Source organism: Pelophylax lessonae (assembly GCF_965119305.1).
Source record: "Pelophylax lessonae genome assembly, chromosome: 3".
In the NCBI taxonomy this organism is placed as follows: domain Eukaryota; kingdom Metazoa; phylum Chordata; class Amphibia; order Anura; family Ranidae; genus Pelophylax; species Pelophylax lessonae.
In genome coordinates this window covers 656,275,911-656,293,531 of record NC_138770.1, presented here as the reverse complement: position 1 = coordinate 656,293,531, position 17,621 = coordinate 656,275,911, and the positions used below count along the sequence as shown (strand labels likewise).

At 42.9% G+C, this 17,621-nt stretch overlaps 1 protein-coding gene across 6 annotated transcripts in view; it reads right to left on the bottom strand.

Moving 5' to 3' along the window:
* Positions 1-17,621, bottom strand: part of EML6 (EMAP like 6) — a 321,021-nt gene that overhangs the window by 216,542 nt on the left and 86,858 nt on the right. For all 6 annotated transcript variants that reach the window (XM_082249282.1, XM_082249283.1, XM_082249284.1 and 3 more), the window contains exons 3-4: positions 16,031-16,129; positions 8,259-8,327 (exon numbers count right to left, since the gene is read on the bottom strand). In XM_082249282.1, the coding sequence (XP_082105408.1) occupies positions 8,259-8,327; positions 16,031-16,129 (168 nt within the window). The remainder of the gene's footprint in view (positions 1-8,258; positions 8,328-16,030; positions 16,130-17,621) is intronic.

The window sequence follows — 17,621 nt, the reverse complement described above, 5'->3', positions numbered from 1 at the left end:
TAGAGATGGATTGGTCAGTTGTCAGTTTTTATTGGTGTCTGTGCCTCAGCAAGGCCCCTTTTTGTCAGTTTATCAGGTGGACCTGATCGGATGCTCCATGCACCCCCTATGGGGCAGCGGATGTCAGCGGTGACATGTCCACTGAAACCCACTGCTATCCGATCCGAGATGGTAATCCTATTTTCCGTATGGAGGATCGGATCGGATGAAAACAGACAGGTGGTCCATTTTCATCCGATCTCCCCATAGAGGAGAGCGGGGATCTGACAGGTCTGTCTCAGCACAGTGAGCAGAGACAGACCTGTCATCTGCCTGGTTAGCAGGGATCAGCAGATCGATCTGCTGAGCGGAGTTTGCCGGGTGTAAAGCCCCTGTGAAAGGCCCCTTAGGGAGATTCACCCTGTTTACCATCATCTTTGAAAGTGAAAGTAAAAGAAAATACCAACATTTTGGGTTGTCCCCAGAAAAGTAATAGAGTGGAAATGTTACATAGTTACCTAGTTAGTGAACCTGAATAAAAAGACACCAGTCCATCCAGTTAAACCTATGATGAGTGCATGTGTGTGTGTTTGCTGTCCATAGTACATCCTTTACCCCTGTATGTTGTGGTCTTTAAGGTGCCCATCTAATAGCTTTTTGAAACATCAATGCTCCCTGCTGAAACCACTGCTTGTGGAAGAGAATTCCACATTCTTACCGCTCTGATGGTAAAGAACCCTTTACGCAGTTTAAGGTTAAACCGCTTCTCTTCTAATTTTATTGAATGACCACGAGTCCTTTTATATTCCCTTTCGCTGAAAAGTTTGTTCCCTATGCTAGGGTCACCAGTACGGTATTTGTACATTGATATCATATCCCCTCTCCAGAGAGAATAAGTTCAATGCTTATAGTCTTTCCTCATAGCTGAAATCCTCCAGTCCCTTTATTAGCTTTGTTGCCTTTCTCTGGACTATCTCTAGCTGTAACACATCCTTACTGAGGACTGGTACCCAGAACTGGATGGCATACTCCAGATGCGGCCAGACCAGAGTCTTATAGAGTGGGAAAATTATCATCTTATCTCTGGAGTGAATCCCCTACATCCCAGTATTCTGTTGGCTTTGCTTGCAGCAGTTGGCATTGCATGCCACTGCTGAGCTTGTCGTCTACTAGGACCCCCAGGTCCTTTTCCATCTTAGATTCCCCCAAAGGTTCTCCCCCTAGTGAGTAACTTGCGTTCATATTTATGGCACCCAAGTGCATTACCTTACATTTTCCAACATTAACCTCATTTGCCATGTAGATGCCCACCCCATTATTTTGTGTAGTGTAGAAGTTATTGCCCTGCTGAATTTGGCATTATCCGCAAATATGGAGGTTGAGCTGTTTATCCCATTCTCTAGATCAGTGGTTCTCAACCAGGGTTCCGTGGAACCCTAGGGTTCCTCCAGGAGGTTGCTAGGGGTTCCTTGAGCAATGAGCAATTTCTGCCTCCCAGATAAGTTCCCCTGAAACCATTAATCTTTTTAGCTATCTGGAAGAAGGTAATTCTTCCCAATGTCTACAAATTTAAGGAGCACTCACCCCACTGACCATCACACGAATGTATCATGAGTTGTAAATATAGTCATTTTTAGCAGGGGTTCCCTGAGACCTGAAAATTATTTTAAGGGTTCCTCTACACTGAAAAGGTTGAGAAAGGCTGCTCTAGATCATTTATGAATAAATTAAACAGGATTGGTCCCAGGACAGATCCTTGGGGGGCCCAACTTTCCACACCATGTTCCAATGGGGACACTAGTTCTGGTGACCTGAGGGTCCCCAACAAATTCCCTTAATTCGCAGGGATTTCTTCTCACTTCCTGTTTGCCTAGATACAGGAAGTGAAGGGAAATCTCCACAATGGGGCAAAGATGGCGAAAAAAAAATCTGACAGGGGTCACTACTCTCCATTGCTCTATCCAAAATGAAAAAAAAAAATATTTACCTATAGTTTTACTTTAAGATGGAATGAACTATTTCTGGTATTTTGTTCCTTGGAATATTATATACTTTTGGGGACTAATTGGTTCTCACCCACATGTTTTGTATTTCACACATATCAGTTATACTCTGCATGCGCTGTGATAGAAGATTTAATTACGTTTCTGTAGGTGTTTCACACCTTCTGAACAGCAGCTGCAGAGGAGAGTTATAGGTGTTATCACATAGTGCGCGTTTATTTTCTGCATATTTAGGCAGCCCATACATTCATCATTTGATTTTTGTTCAACCAGCGGGTTGAGCAAAAAAATAAAATAGTCTAATTTCCACCTTGAATATGTGGATGGGGGAATCACTCCCGCTGAGCTATTGATTTCTGACAAAGGGGAGCCTTCCCAAACATCAGAATACAATGATCAGTGCTGCTGGCTATAATCGGCAGGCTGGTTGTACAGAAGACGATCGGTAGCTCACCTTCTGTGCAACCAGGGTGCCCACACAAGGATTGAAACTTGGCTGGTCCCTGCTGAACCGGCAAAACTTCGACCCATGTATGGCCTGCTGTAGGCATCTTTCATACGGCTGTTTAGCTGTGGCTGCTGGATTCCTGTGGCAGGAATTAACAGATTCTTGTTGCTGGAATGACTTGGTTATGCAATAAGAAGCAGCCAGCTGCGCCCAGCCTCAGACATCTGTAGCTAACCGCAACTATCCTCTCTGTGTGCGACTACATGCCAACAGCAGTGCCCGCTGTCAGCCCGCCATTTGTTTAAATGGGCTGAGTGGTCTTTCCGATTGCATAACCCGGTGATTCCAGCAGCAAGAATCCGCTAATTCTTGTTTCAGGAGTCCGGCGGACCCAGCTACCCAGCCACATGAAAAAAGCCTAAAGATAATTATACACATCTACATTTCTCTCAAACTAAACAAGGCAAAAATCAATCGATTCTCCCATCCACACTAAACAGAATAGGATGGAGGGATCCCCCCGGCCAGCTATTGTATTCAGACTGCCCCAACACCCGCGGCTCCCTAAATACCAGAACAGTGTCTGCATCTGATTGGACGCAGTCACTGTTCAGCTGATAAGTTTTCACTGAGCTCAGCTTTGTCAAGCCGGGTGGTGCTTGTAGGCAGTGCCAGGACAAGGTCATCTAGAGGAATCCCCCCCCCCCCCCAAAAAAAACATAGCACTAATCTGCATGCTTATCTCCTAAGCATAAATGAAATTACCCCTCTTCCCCAGTACAAATCCACTCACCTGCTGAAATCCCCCCAATTCTTGACCCCCCCCTTCAAGCTTAAATGCCCACCCTTCAGAAACAATTATCCTTCCAAGCACAAATCTTCTACCCCTAAAATTTCTCCTTGTCGTACACAGTTCAAATGCCCCCTACCCAGCACAAATTCCCCTTCTAGCACAAATCTGCTTCCCCTTCAACACAAATCACCACTCTTAGCCCCCCCCCCCAATTCCCCCTCCTAGAACAATACCTTCCCCCTGCCGCCCCCCTAAATTACCCCTTCTAATCTCCTTTTAGCACTCCCCCCACCTCACATGATACCACAGTGCCCAGGGAAGCCCCCCCACTTGGCCCCCCCTTGTCCCAGCCCTGCTTGCAGGACAGACCACGACTTGATGTTTGTCAGGTTCACCAGGCTAAAATTCAAGCAATGTATGGCCAAGATTTAGGCCTATCACATGGTGGCCAGGTGGGTAGTAAAAACTGTCAGTTGAGCCGTGGTTTTACCACCACCCGTCAACTGTCCACCTAAAACATAACATGCAGTTGGAAGGGACTATACACACGCTGCAGCAAATTTACTATGCTGAGTATTACAGTCAGCACTGGGCCATTGTTCCTATACATTTGTGCTGAAAAAGAAAAATAACCTTCAAAATTTTTTATTGTACAATGTTGTGTTCTTTTAAGTCATATGCACACCTTACATGTCTACCAAATGTAGTTTTTTTCTTTGTTAAACCCTCAAAATACTTTAAAAAACTGAATATTAAAGTAGAACTATAGGCAAAACGTATTTTTCATTTTAGATAGAGTAAAGGAGGGTTATAACCCCTGTCAATTTTTTGCCATCCGTGTCCCATTGGGGAGATTTCCCTTCACTTCCTGTCCCATAGCCAAACAGGAAGTGAGAGAAAATCCCTGCAAAATAAGGGAATTCCTTGGGGACCCCCCCGGGTCTCCAGAACTAGTGTCTCCATTGGAAGATTTCCCCTCTATTACTTTTCTGGGGACAACCCAAAATTTGGGGTTTCTTTTATTTAATGGTAAACAGGACAAATAGAGAGGGTGAATCTCCCTAAGGCTTGGTTCACACCTATGCAGTTTGCTTTTGATCCATTTCTGCAGTGCTTTTTGCTGTGCGTTTTTAAGTTTTTGCACACGTGATTTTACTGCAATTTTGCATCTTGCATTTTTTATGCTTTTTTTTTGCCAACTTGTTGTTGGGCAGATTAAAAAATGCAAATCGCGGCAAAATCGCAACAAAATCTTAGCAAAAACGCACTACATGCTTTTCTGCAGCTAGTCTATTTAACCAAAAAAGCAAGAAAAAGCACTGTTTTTCATTTTAAAAAGTCCCTGACCCTTTCCAAAAACGCAGAGTCTGAAAAAGCACAGATGTGAACTTGTCCCATAGGAAACCATGTTAAATGAACTGTAGGGTGTTTCTGCAAAAAGCACCAAAAAATGCATAGGAGTGACCCAGGCCTAACGGGGGCGCAGACAGCAATAAAAACTGAGTGTTCTAATCCCTCTCCACTCCATCCAAAACTTAAAAAAAAAAAAAGAATGTTTTGTCTTGAGTTATACTTAACCACTTGCCGACCGCCGCAAGTACATATACTGCGGCGGTCAGCCCCTCACAGGCAAAGTGACGTATGGGTACGTCACTAGCCTGTGAGGCTCTGGGGAGTTCCCGCGCGCCGCTGGAGGCGCGCTCCCGCGTGGTCACAGACCCCCCCGCGAGTGTGACCGGTGGACCCGATGTCCGCCGGTCACTCAGCGATCGTCGGTGAAGAGGGAGAAAGGCAGGCGGCTAATGTAAACAAGCCGCCTGTCATTCTCCTCTGTGTAGAAACAATGATCATACGGTTTTACTATGTAGGACCATTGATCATTGTTCCTACAGCTCAAGCCACAGCCAATCACAGTTAGAATCACACCCCTAGGGACACACACAGCCCCTCCCTCTCAAATAAAGTTAACCCCTTCACTGCCAGTGTAATTTTACAGTAAGGGCTCTTTCACACGGGCTTTCCGTATGTCCGCAAATCATCCTATTTTTTTGCGGATGATTTGCGGACATAATGTAAGTCTATGGCATTGCGGATGTTAGCGGAATACCATCCGCTGACATCCGATTTCCTTCCTTTCAGTTCTGTTTCGTTTTTTCGAACGGAACAGAACCCTATTTTTCCTCCGTTCAAAAAACGGAAAGGAAGGAAAATCGGATGTCAGCGGTGTCATCCGCTGACATCCGCAATCCCCATAGACTTACATTAGGTCCGCATATTATCCGCAAACGGATGGGATGATATGCGGACCTACGGAGCAGATGACAGAAATGTCATCCGCTCCGTGAAAAAATAAAAAGGACCGCAGCGGAGCTCTCACACGGAAAGCCCGTGTGAAAGAGTCCTAACAGTGCATATGTATAGCACTGATTACTGTAGTAATGTCACTGGTAACCCCAAAAGTGTTAAAAATGTCAGTCAAGGGTCCGATCTGTCCGCCGCAATGTTGCAGTACCTCAAAAAAAAATTGCAGATCGCCGCCATTACGCAAAAAAAAAAACAACAAAAATGACAAAAATCTTTCCCTTTGTTAGTAAATGCGATAACTTTTGCGCAAACCAATCAAAATACGCTCTTGCGATTTTTTTTACCAAACATATGTAGCATAAAAAATTGTCCGAAAATGTTACAAAATTTTGATTTTTACATTTTTTTGGGGGGGAATTTCATATAAAAAAAATGTGAAAAATATTGTTATTTTTGCAAAATTGACGCTCTTTTTTTGTTTATATCGTGTGATCAAAATATTGCACAGGTGATCAAATACCACCAAAAGAAAGCTCTGTTTGTGGGAAAAAAAGGACGTCAAATTCGTTTAGGTACAGCGTCGCACGACCGCGCAATTGTCCGTTAAAGTCACGCAGTGCCGAATCGCAAAATACCCCCTGGTCAGGAAGGGGGTAAAATCTGCCGGGGCTTAAGTGGTTAAACAAAATTCCCCCAGGGTGTGGAATTATGTGGGTGACTAAAACATCTAAATGAGTATACAAATTGAGATAAAAAATATAATTTTATTGTACAAGCATTAAAATTGCATGCAAACAATTGCATACAGTAAATGGACCAATATTTAAAAGAACTTGATAAGCCATTTCCATCAGAACCCTGAAGAAGGGTACGCTTGAAACGTGTTGGGTCTCTCTGGAACGTATGTGCTTGTGTAGTCTCTTTTGTACATGACTGACTTTTGCTAGCCGTGACTTATCAAGTTCTTTTAAATATTGGTCCATTTACTCTATGCAATTTTAATGCTTGTACAATAAAATTATATTTTTATCTAAATTTGTATACTCATTTAGAGGTTTAGGTTGCCCACATAATCTCACACCCTAGGGGAATTTTGTGTGTTACTATTTTTGGGATGATGGCCACCTACATCTAGGTATTCATGATATGGCAATCTGCTATACTTAGTTATACTTTAAAGCAGAGTTCCACCCAAAAGTGGAACTTCCGCTCATCTGCTTCTTCCCCCCCCCCCCCGATGCCACCTTTGGCACCTTACAGGAGGGAGGGGAGAACAGGGACCTGTATTTGACAGGTACCCTTCCCCACTTCTGGAAGACAGCGTCATTGCGCTGTCCTTCGGAAGTTCCGTCCTCCTCCTCCTTCCCCGCTGCCGAGCCAATTAGAATGCGCAGCGCGTTTTGCGCATGCACAGCAGGGAACTGGCTGTGAAGCCAAAAGGCTTCATTGCCGGTTTCCCATAGAATGCATGGCAACGGTAGCACCTGACCATCGATCCGAAAATCGTCTGCGGTGCTGACATTGCGGGCTCCCTGGACAGGTAAATGTTTATATATTAAAAGTCAGCAGCTACAGGATTTGTAGCTGCTGACTTTTAATTTTTTTTTTTAACCACTTGACGTCTGCTCACATTGCTGCTACTGCAGCAATGTGGCTCGTTATCATCCAGCAACGTAGACCTACGTCGCTGGACTCCTCCCCCTGTAGGCGGCGCTCCCGCTGTTTTCAGTCACAGCGGGAGTCGGGCCAGGGGAGGAGCGGCGGTGATCACCGCTGCTCTTCCCCGATCGTCGGGGAATCGAGTGTGGAGATCCGCCCGCTTGTGTGAACAGAGCGGGCGGATCTCCTAAGTGACAGGCAGGGACAGATAGCATGGTTCAGCATAGCTGAACCTGCGATCTGTCCCTGTGTCACTCAGTCACCTCCCCCCACACACGTCAGTAAGCACCAGGCATACGTTAACCCCTCCCTCTCCAATAAAATTAACCCCTTCCCTGCCAGTGTCATTTTTACAGTAACAGTGCATATATATAGCACTGATTACTGCAGTAATGTCACTGGTACCCCCAAAAGTGTCAAAAATGTCAGTCAAGGGTCCGATCTGTCCGCCGCAATGTCGCAGTCCCGCAAAAAAAAAAAATCGCAGATCACCGCCATTACTCGTTAAAAAAAAACACCAAAAATGACAGAAATCTTTCCCTTAGTTAGTAAACGCAATAACTTTTGCGCAAACCAATCAAAATACGCTTATTGTGATTTTTTTTACCAAACATGGGTAGCAGAAAACAAATTGGCCAAAAATTTAAAAATAATTTAATTTTTACATTTTTTGGGGGGGAATTTCATATAAAAAAATGTTAAAAATATTGTTATTTTTTCAAAATAAACGCTCTTTTTTTGTTTATAGCGCAAAAAGTAAAAATCGCACAGGTGATCAAATACCACCAAAAGAAAGCTCTGTTTGTGGGAAAAAAAGGACATTAATTTTGTTTGGGTACGGCGTCGCACGACCGCGCAATTGTCAGTTAAAGTCGCACAGCGCCGAATCGCAAAAAGTGGCCTGGACGCAAGACAGCAAAATCCTCCGATGGTAAAGTGGTTAAAAGTCAGCAGCTACAGGATTTGTAGCTGCTGACTTTTAATTTTTTTTTTTTTTTTTTTAACAGCTGGAACAGCGCTTTAATTGCAAATAATCTCAGGCAACACTAGAAAAGAACCTTCCAAAACGTACCTTTATGTGTTTTACCCCACAGCTGACCAGTCTGTTGGGCTGATATGGATCCCAGGAAATATCAAATATCTGTCAATAAATAAAATAAAACAAAGAACTGTGAGATACACTTATATTGTAATATATAGTGGTGTGTGTATATTGCACACAGACATTTTTTGGCTGCCCTGGGCAAGTCTGAAGAAGGTATGTGATATCCCACAGCAGCAGGACACTCAGGTGTGAAAAAGCACCAATCGCATATAAAGGGAATCTTTATGGTAAATGTTTTTGCAGTTCAGCCTAGGTTCTCACTAACGTGCCGCAGGAAACGCCGCAATCCGTGCATGTTTCCTGCACCGTATTCCAATTGCACTGCCCTTGTGATCTGCTGCGGATGTCAAATACAAAGTTAACAACACCTCAAACACAAGTCGCAGCGCAATGCGTTTGCCTCCCCTGGATCACATAGTACAACACAACCATGCGATCCAGTTGCGGTGTGACTCCAAAAAAGGTGCATGCATGTATTTTGTGTAATGCAGTGCAATCTGAGCCCATTCGATTTCTGAAACCAGTGCCCACCAAGGGTCACGCCCACTAGGTTGAGCCACCAACACCTTTTGTTGTTGGTGTTGGTGGCTCGACCTAGTGGGCGTGACTCTTGGTGGGCACTGGTTTCAGGTGAGGTCACTCCTTCCCCTATTCCTACATATACATGAGGATATATTACTGTTACTAATTATACTTTATTATCATCATTAGAACATGCGTGATATGTAAATCCTCCTGAAGAAGCGGGCTATACCGTGAAACATGTTGAGGGATATAAGCTTGAATGCCTGTATTTCCAATATGGGATAATCAATTCTGATATGTATTGTCACTTCTGCACTAATTGTATTTTTGTATGTCTTTTGTGATTTTAATATGTTTTGAATAAATTAGAAACTATTTTGGTTTATCTATTTTAGCCTCGGTTCACACTTATGCGATGCGGGAAGGCTGCGAATCCGCAGCCTGTTCCCGCATCGCAAACGCACCCCCGGCAGTTCACACTGCCATATGCGATACGCTGGGGGTGTCAATGTAATCTTAACGACACCCCCAGTTTGATCGCATATCGCAGTGCGATCTTGCAGTTCGCACAGGATCGGATCGCACAAGTGTGAACCGCTGTGCGATCCGATCCTGATGCGGCTGCCAAAAAGGGTCCTGTGCGTGTTTGCTGCGGATGCGGTGCGAATTTAGCCATACAAAGCGTATGGCTAAACTCGCACCGCACAGCTGATCGCATGTAATGAAGAAGCAGTGCGCTCCGACATTACATGCGAACGCCGCAGCCGCAGTAATGTGAACCGAGGCTTATAGTACCTGAAAAATTCAGCTCTTCCATTTTTCCCCAACCCCTATTCCCTGTGCCCCCTGGACCTGTATGGGGAGTTTAGGTCCTGGTTTTCCTTTACCTAGTTTAGCTATACAATTTTGAATGTTGGTACCTCTCTATGAATTCATTCTATCTCAGGCTTCTATATTTATTACAAAAAGTATTGAATAAAATCAACAATTACAATCACAGATAAGTTACATGATCAATACAATTGATCAATTCCGATAAAGACCGAATAGCGTATAAACCCAAGCTAGATGGAACAAACTGCATATGGGTTATAATCTGCGGCTCGGCCTTGCTTGCTTGACATGTTTTGCGGTCTTAAACCGCTTCTTCAGGAGTCTAAATATAAAGGAAGACCAAAAATTCTGCAAAAACATAAGATAATCAAAAATAAAATATACATCAACAAACTACTTGTCATTAAAACAAATGGGCTCAAATCACACCGCACTGAATCGCATGTGAATTGCCCAGGAATGTGGTACGGTTCCCTCTGCAATTCACTTGTGGTTCATAGTGGGAGCTGAGGTTTAGGAAACCTGCAACAAATTGCTCAGATGTGAATAGGGGCCTATTTACTGACTAGCTAGCTGACATTCTCCTACATGAATGCATGCACCTAGAGTGATATTTACAAATACATCACACAGGATTACTCAAATGTACAGTATGGGGCTGATTTACTAAAACTGGAGAGCACAAAAACTGGTGCAGGTCTGCATAGAAACCAATCAGCTTCCAAGTTTTTTTTTTTTTTTAACCACTTGCCGACCAGTCACGTTGACAAAGTGGTTCGTTATCATCTGGCGACGTAGACCTACATCACCAGACATTCCCCGCACGCACCGCCGGATGCTCGCTCGATCACCGCTGCTCTTCCCCGACCGCCGGGGATCGAGTTTGGAGATCCGCTCACTTGTGTAAACAAAGCGGGCGGATCTCCGAAGTGACAGGCAGGGTCAGATTGCAGGGTTCAGCATAGCTGAACCTGCGATCTGTCCCTGTGTCACTCAGTCACCTCCCCCCACACACGTCAGTAAGCACCAGGCATACATTAACCCCTCCCTCTCCAATAAAAATTAACCCCTTCCCTGCCAGTGTCATTTTTACAGTAACAGTGCATATGTATAGCACTGATTACTGTAGTAATGTCACTGGTACCCCCAAAAGTGTCAAAAATGTCAGTCAAGGGTCCGATCTGTCCACCGCAATGTCGCAGTCCCGCAAAAAAAAAAAAAAATCACAGATCGCCGCCATTACTCGTTAAAAAAAAAAAAAACACCAAAAATATGTAGCAGAAAACAAATTGGCCTAAAATGATAAAAAAGTTTGATTTTTACATTTTTTGGGGGGAATTTCATATAAAAAAATGTGAAAAATATTGTTATTTTTTCAAAATTGTTGCTTTTTTTTTTGTTTATAGCGCAAAAAGTAAAAATCGCACAGGTGATCAAATACTACCAAAAGAATGCTCTAATTGTGGGGAAATAAGGACATAAATTTATTTTAGGTACAACGTTGCACGACCGCGCAATTGTCCGTTAAAATAACGCAGTGCCAAATCGCAAAATATGGCCTGGTCAGGAATGGGGTAAAACCTTCCGGTCATAAAGCGGTTAAAAATATGCTCATTGAGAATTTTTTTGTCAAAGACATGTAGCTAAATACATTTTGGCCTAAATATATGACAAAAATTGAATATATTGGATATTTTTTAACTGTCAAAGTAGAAAAATATTGTTATTGTTTCAAAATTGTAGCATTTTTTAATTAATATCGCAAAAAATGAAATTTTGCACAGGTGATCAAATACCACCAAAAGAAAGCTCTGTTTGTGGGGAAAAAAAGGACGTAAATTTTGTTTGGGTACGGCGTTGTATGACCGCGCAATTGTCAGTTAAAGTCGCACAGTGCCGAATTGCAAAAAGTGGCCTGAACGTAAGACAGCAAAATCCTCCGGTGGTAAAGTGGTTAAAGCGTTACCACTTAATGACCGCTTCATGTAGGAGTACAGTGGCAGAGAAGCTCCCCTGTCCCAGATCATATATCTAGTATGTGATCTGGCACTTCCAGGTAGGGCGTGTGTGCAGGCCACTTGTGTCTCGGCTGTGCTGGGATTAGCCACAGCACAAGCCGATCAGCGGGTGTCGGCCAATAATTGACCGCCGGCACCCGCTGATCCGCGAGGAGGAAGAGAGGACAGAGCTCTGTCTATGTACACAATGCAGAGCTCTGTCCAGTCAGTGGGGATGTGCCTTTTTTCATTTCCCTGCAAAGAGGGGATAAAAACCATTACATCCCTTAGTAAAAAACATCTCACAGTACAGACAACAAGGCGCTATAACGTTCACTTAAAACAATCAGTATTCGCCCACTGGGATTTTTTTTTTTAATATGTAGCAGAATAGATATTGGCCTAAATGTATGAAGAAATTCCCCCACAGACTTCTGGGACACTTCACAGGTCCTCGAAGACTGCAGCCTATTCACTAAGTGTGGGGCGCTTGGTGCATGCAACCAGTAGGCAACCAGCTGTGAAAATACACTTACTGCCAGTTTTCCTTAATCAAGATGGCGGCGCCATCACCTGATAGCCGATTGAAGAATCCGTTTGGGTGAGGACACCGCTGGATCCCTGGACAGGTAAGTATTCTAATATTAAAAGTACGCAGCTAAAGTATTTGTATCTGCTAATTTTTTTTTTTTTTTGGGGAGCCTAAAGCTCCTCTTTAATATCACTGTGATTTGTCACAGGGGGAGAAACGGGTACCAATGAATGAATGACTCCTTAATTACCTCCTGAATCATTGTGCAGATCTCTTTAATTCCTTCACCCCCCTCGTCTCCTACACGACTGACCTCCATTGAGTTTCTGTATGTGACCAGCTTGTCAACCCCTTCACCTATTACCCCTTTCGTCTCCATCCTCTCAATGTTTGTGACCTGTACGTTAACCCCTTCACCTCCTAGTCCCCCTGTGTATGACCTGCATATGCTATATCTAGTGTACTATTACCAACCTCTATGTTGTTGTAACCCCCCACCCCCGTCAGCCAAACTATCATAGCATCCCTGGACGAAGTCATAATGACAAAATGCATCGGCACGTGACTGTACGGCAACCGGAAGTGACGCAGAAACCAGAAGTGACGTTCCGGCAGGGCTACATTGGTCGAGTGAGATACTAGTAACTTCACACTGTGTCCACCAGGATCAGGTTGTGCCAGTTTATGATTTACTATATGCTTTTTTTATATTGGTAAATGTGTGAGTTTAAAGGATAAATCCACCCTAAACACTAAAATCCTTGCATCTATAGACCTCCTCAATCTAACACTAACCTATCTAGCCCTGTAAAGAAGAAATCAGTATACTTACCTTTTTTGAAGCGGATCCGACCCGATCCCACGCTGAGCTGTCAGACGCAGCTTCGCTGTGGAGGCGGGTGCAAAGGACACAGCCGACAACAGAAGCACCATAGTAACTCTATGGACGACGTCACTTCCCATTCACAGCCGTTGTCAGCCGTGTCATCTGCAGAGCTGGCGATCGGGGCGGATCGGCTTCAAAAAAGGTATGTATACTGATTTCTTCTTTACAGGGTGTAGCGGAAATGAGTACATCCTGTATATTATTGTATTATATTTTGTATGTTTTGCACACTGCACTCATTGTGCACACGGCACTAAAAATGTTTTCATTACATGTTTGTATTCTTTCAAGTCCTGATTAGAATGAGCCTACTTATGTTACGCCCCTTGTTACCATTAAAGTACAATTGTAATAATAATGTGATACCTACGTAATCATGTGTATAAAAGCCTTCAATTGCGTCAAATAAAACAGAACAGTTATTTTGGAAAGATGCGGAGTGTATCTTTTTGTGTCTGTTCCCTACTGCAGTAGTTTTTATTAATTTGGAACCACTAATAAATATGAGGATAGGAGTTGCCTATCTTTAAAATGTCCAGAACAGATGGCGAGCCAGCCAGGAGGGAATTTCCAGGTGACCCTAAGAATCCGAAATGAGAAGCTTGAGACGATCCAGCAATTTCTGATAATCAGCCGGCTGAGGTAAGCCTTTTGCTTAGATTTGGGTTATCAGACTTCCTCGATCGGTAAGCATTTTCGGGACAAAGGGTACCCATTTTACTCCCCTTAATCAAACTGTATTGATTGGTGGTTATAGGATATGTTGTCACTGTCTACTGTCCATCGGAGTGTTATAGATAAGAAAGGGAAGAATAGTGCTGGTAACAGGTTATATGAAGCACACATCTGCTGTAATAGTAGTTTAGAGGCAAGAAGGTATGGACAGATGTAGAGAAGAGAAAAGACTGGCCAGTTATTATGGGCATTAAATTAAGTAAGGGAAGAAGGGTAAGACCCTCAAAAATGCCCAGCGCAAGAGGAGCTCTAGGAAAATATATGAACCGAAGGTGTGGTTCTGCCTATACTGAGCCCTAGATAAAAGGTTCAAGTGGACAGGAATCCACAATGGGTAACAGGGTTACCCAAAGATCCATGGGGACTAAGAAGCATGCAGATTAAACAGCTGGAGGAACAGTTATTTTGGAAAAATGTGGAGTGTATCTTTATGTGTCTGTTCCCTACTACAGTAGTTATTAATTTGGAACAACTAATCAATATGAGGATAGTAGTTGCCTATCTATAAAATGTCCAGAACAAGGGCTAAATAGGTAACCTGTCTTAGATCGAGGAGGTCTATAGATGCAGGGATTTTAATTTTAGGGTGGACTTATCCTTTAATGTTTGAAGGTTCTATTTTAATAAATGAATTGGTTTTATTAATACATATTGCACTATCGGAGCTCTTCTTTTTCTCCTACACATCAGTGGCTGATTATCGAGGTTTCTTGCTACAACCCTGCTGGGTACAATGCTCAATTTTCCAGACATGAGAATGTGTGGCAAACAGATCTGGTGAGTCTGACCCCAACCGGGAAGTGGTGGCACGTTTATCACATGGTGTGGTGTGGAGGTATTTAAGAACTTTATTTATCCATCACGAACCAATCGTTGGAAAATATTTTGCTCATGTATGAGTCATATGGACTTTATTGCACATTTTTTCACGTGGTGATTATTTTTTTTGCCGCAATTTTTTAAAAAAATGTTTACACTGTTCATGCACAGGTTATGATGAGATTTACAAAAATGTCTTTGATAACGCCCATTGTAGGCTGGCAAAATGCATCGACGTACTTCCTGGGGGACGGCAAACCACACGACGTCACTTCCTGTATCCCGTGGAACGCACGCCGGCAAGCGCTCCCGGAAGTGGACGCACTGTATGTTTTATGTGGTTTCTACAACGCTGTCTTAACATTTACCTTTGTGAGTAGTTTTTTAAAGTTATTAATTTAAATAAATATTTGCGGGCTTCACTATGTCTGGCTCCTTCCCTTCCTTTCTGAGTGCCTAACCGAGAGGGGGTTACTATTTAAGGTTGGAGGCTTGTCTGGAGGTGCGCTGACCTATTCATCCCCACGGGCTATTTTGGAGAACCACTGCTCTTTGAGGCTTGATTATCCCTAGTATCTGGTGAGTGGATCCCCAAAAGGGTCGTTTGGAGCACTTCTAACTGCGTGGAGCACTTTAAGCATATTTTTTGTCTAGCACTTTATTTGATATTTCAGTGGACTACTGTAATAATCTTGTTTGGACTGCACTTTATCTAGCACTGTTTCAATTAAGCACCTCAATTATTTTGGATATATTGCACTTTATATGTATTAAATGACATATATATATATATATATATTTATTTATTTTCTATCACTAGTGCACTTTATACATCTTTGATATTTATGAATTGGATTTTTTGTATTATTTATTTAAGGATTGTATCATTTATTTATTCACATTCCTGGTAGCGCTGTCTTTTATAATATTCCATTATGATGAGATTTGATTTCTCTCCTTTCTAGCACCACTATTTACCATACAGTATTAGGTGAATTTGTTTTTTTATCACAGCATTGAAACTGAAAATTGGCCTGGTAATTAAGGTATTACAGGCTGGTATTCAAGCAATGAGTATAGTGATTGCTGAGCCAGGACCAGCCGTACATAATACAGTAGACATTCAATAGGCTGACGGGACCAGCTGTGCTGGAAGTGGCACTCATTATTATGTTTGGCATTAAGTACCTTTTCAAATTGAAGTCTCTGTACAAAAGCTAAAGGAAGTATTTGAATTTCTATATTCATGGTGAAAATGTGGGGTAATTATCTGTCCTCTGGCAGTTTTTATCTCTCTGCCTCTTAACAGAACACACATCCTCAGTACACGTTATCACAGCAATACACAGACATAATATCAAACACCGACTAAAGACACGGATTAGAACACGGGGTGTATTCGGTTCCATACCCTGTCTGAATGGCCAGTTGCTGTAGCCAGAATTTTGCCTTTCTGCCAATCCCAAATGCAGACGGTGTTTTTGGCATCCAGTCCAACAGAGGCGAGGCGCTATACCAAACAAAAGAAAGAGAAAGTCTAGTTAGCTATTCAATCAATTTATGCTGGTTATATATGTACTGTATCAATAAATTGATTACATACATAGTTATCAATGACTGTAAAAAATAAAAAAACATTGATTTAGGGCTTGTTCGCATTAACAGCAGGGAAACCCACGCTTGGGTCGCTCTTTACAGGTGTTTAACAGGCGGACAGAAGTCGATATAATGCTACCTTACCACCTGATTTAACCTTGTAATTGTTATACTACCGCGCTGCAATCGTGAGCTACACTCGGTTGCAGTGCAGCTCCATAGAACTTCTTATCTCAAACACTTAAAGCGGAGTTCCACCCTGGGAACGTTTTTTTTAATAAAAATACCCCCGGGACAGTCAGGGCTAGTACATTCCATAATGGATAGCCTCTGATCTGTCCCGGGTTGCACTTACCTTTTAGAAGAAATACTTACCTTGAAAATGTATTGTCCAGCACTGCCATCCCAGGTGTGGGCAGCTTGAAGCCAGCGCGATCCTCTTCTGTGTCCTCTTCGGTCCCACGATGCACTGCACCGGCCCGCCGTCACTTCCGGGGCTGCAGCGTCATCCCTGCACAGCTTCTGGGCATGCCCAGAAGCTGTTTAGCAAGGTATGACGGCGCCTGCACCGGAACTGACGTTGGGGCCGGTGCAGGCGCATAGATTCCTGGGAGCGATGACGTTCAGCTCCCAGGAATCATTGCAAGCCAGGAAGTGACGAATCGCCGTGGTAGCCGAGGGGAGGAAGAGGAAGTAAGGTGAGTATATTATCTTCTAAACCAGGTAAGTAAAAAAAGAAAAATTGTCATTATCCATTTGTTTTTCAGGTGACCCCGGGCATGAAGATGGAGGTAAGTGTAATTTTAGGGTGGAAGGTCCTAGCCATCACTTTTCCTTTAGTGGTGGCTTTATATGCGAGTTCATTTTTACCGTTATTTGTTTTTAACATCATATGTACACTGCAATTTGTACCAGTGATACACTATATATATTTTTTTTTATTAAATTGATTTTATTTCATACTGCACTATGAGCCTCTCCCATTTTTTTGCAAATTTAACCCTTGCATGATGTGCTGAGTCTATCATTGCATTGGAGGTTACCCATGAGGCCGGAATTTGCTGACTATACTGATGCCCTGGAAATCCTGAGACTGGTCGCATAACACTCGTTTGCTGGTCGCATAACACTCGTTTGCTGTCCTATAACCTAGACAGCATTTGGCTCTGGTGAGTTAGCATTTCATTCGTTTTTGGTGTTGGAGATTATGTTTTTCCTTCTCATCGTTTGAATTTACTGGTACACTGGATCACACCCACTGAATATTGTCACATCATTTATATGAACTTTTGTCACGAGAAACGTCATGTCATCTATACCATTTATTTGAGAACATTTTTTTTATTATATTTTCAGCACTGCAATATTCTTTTTGTTTATATTCTTGTGTATGTATATTTTACACT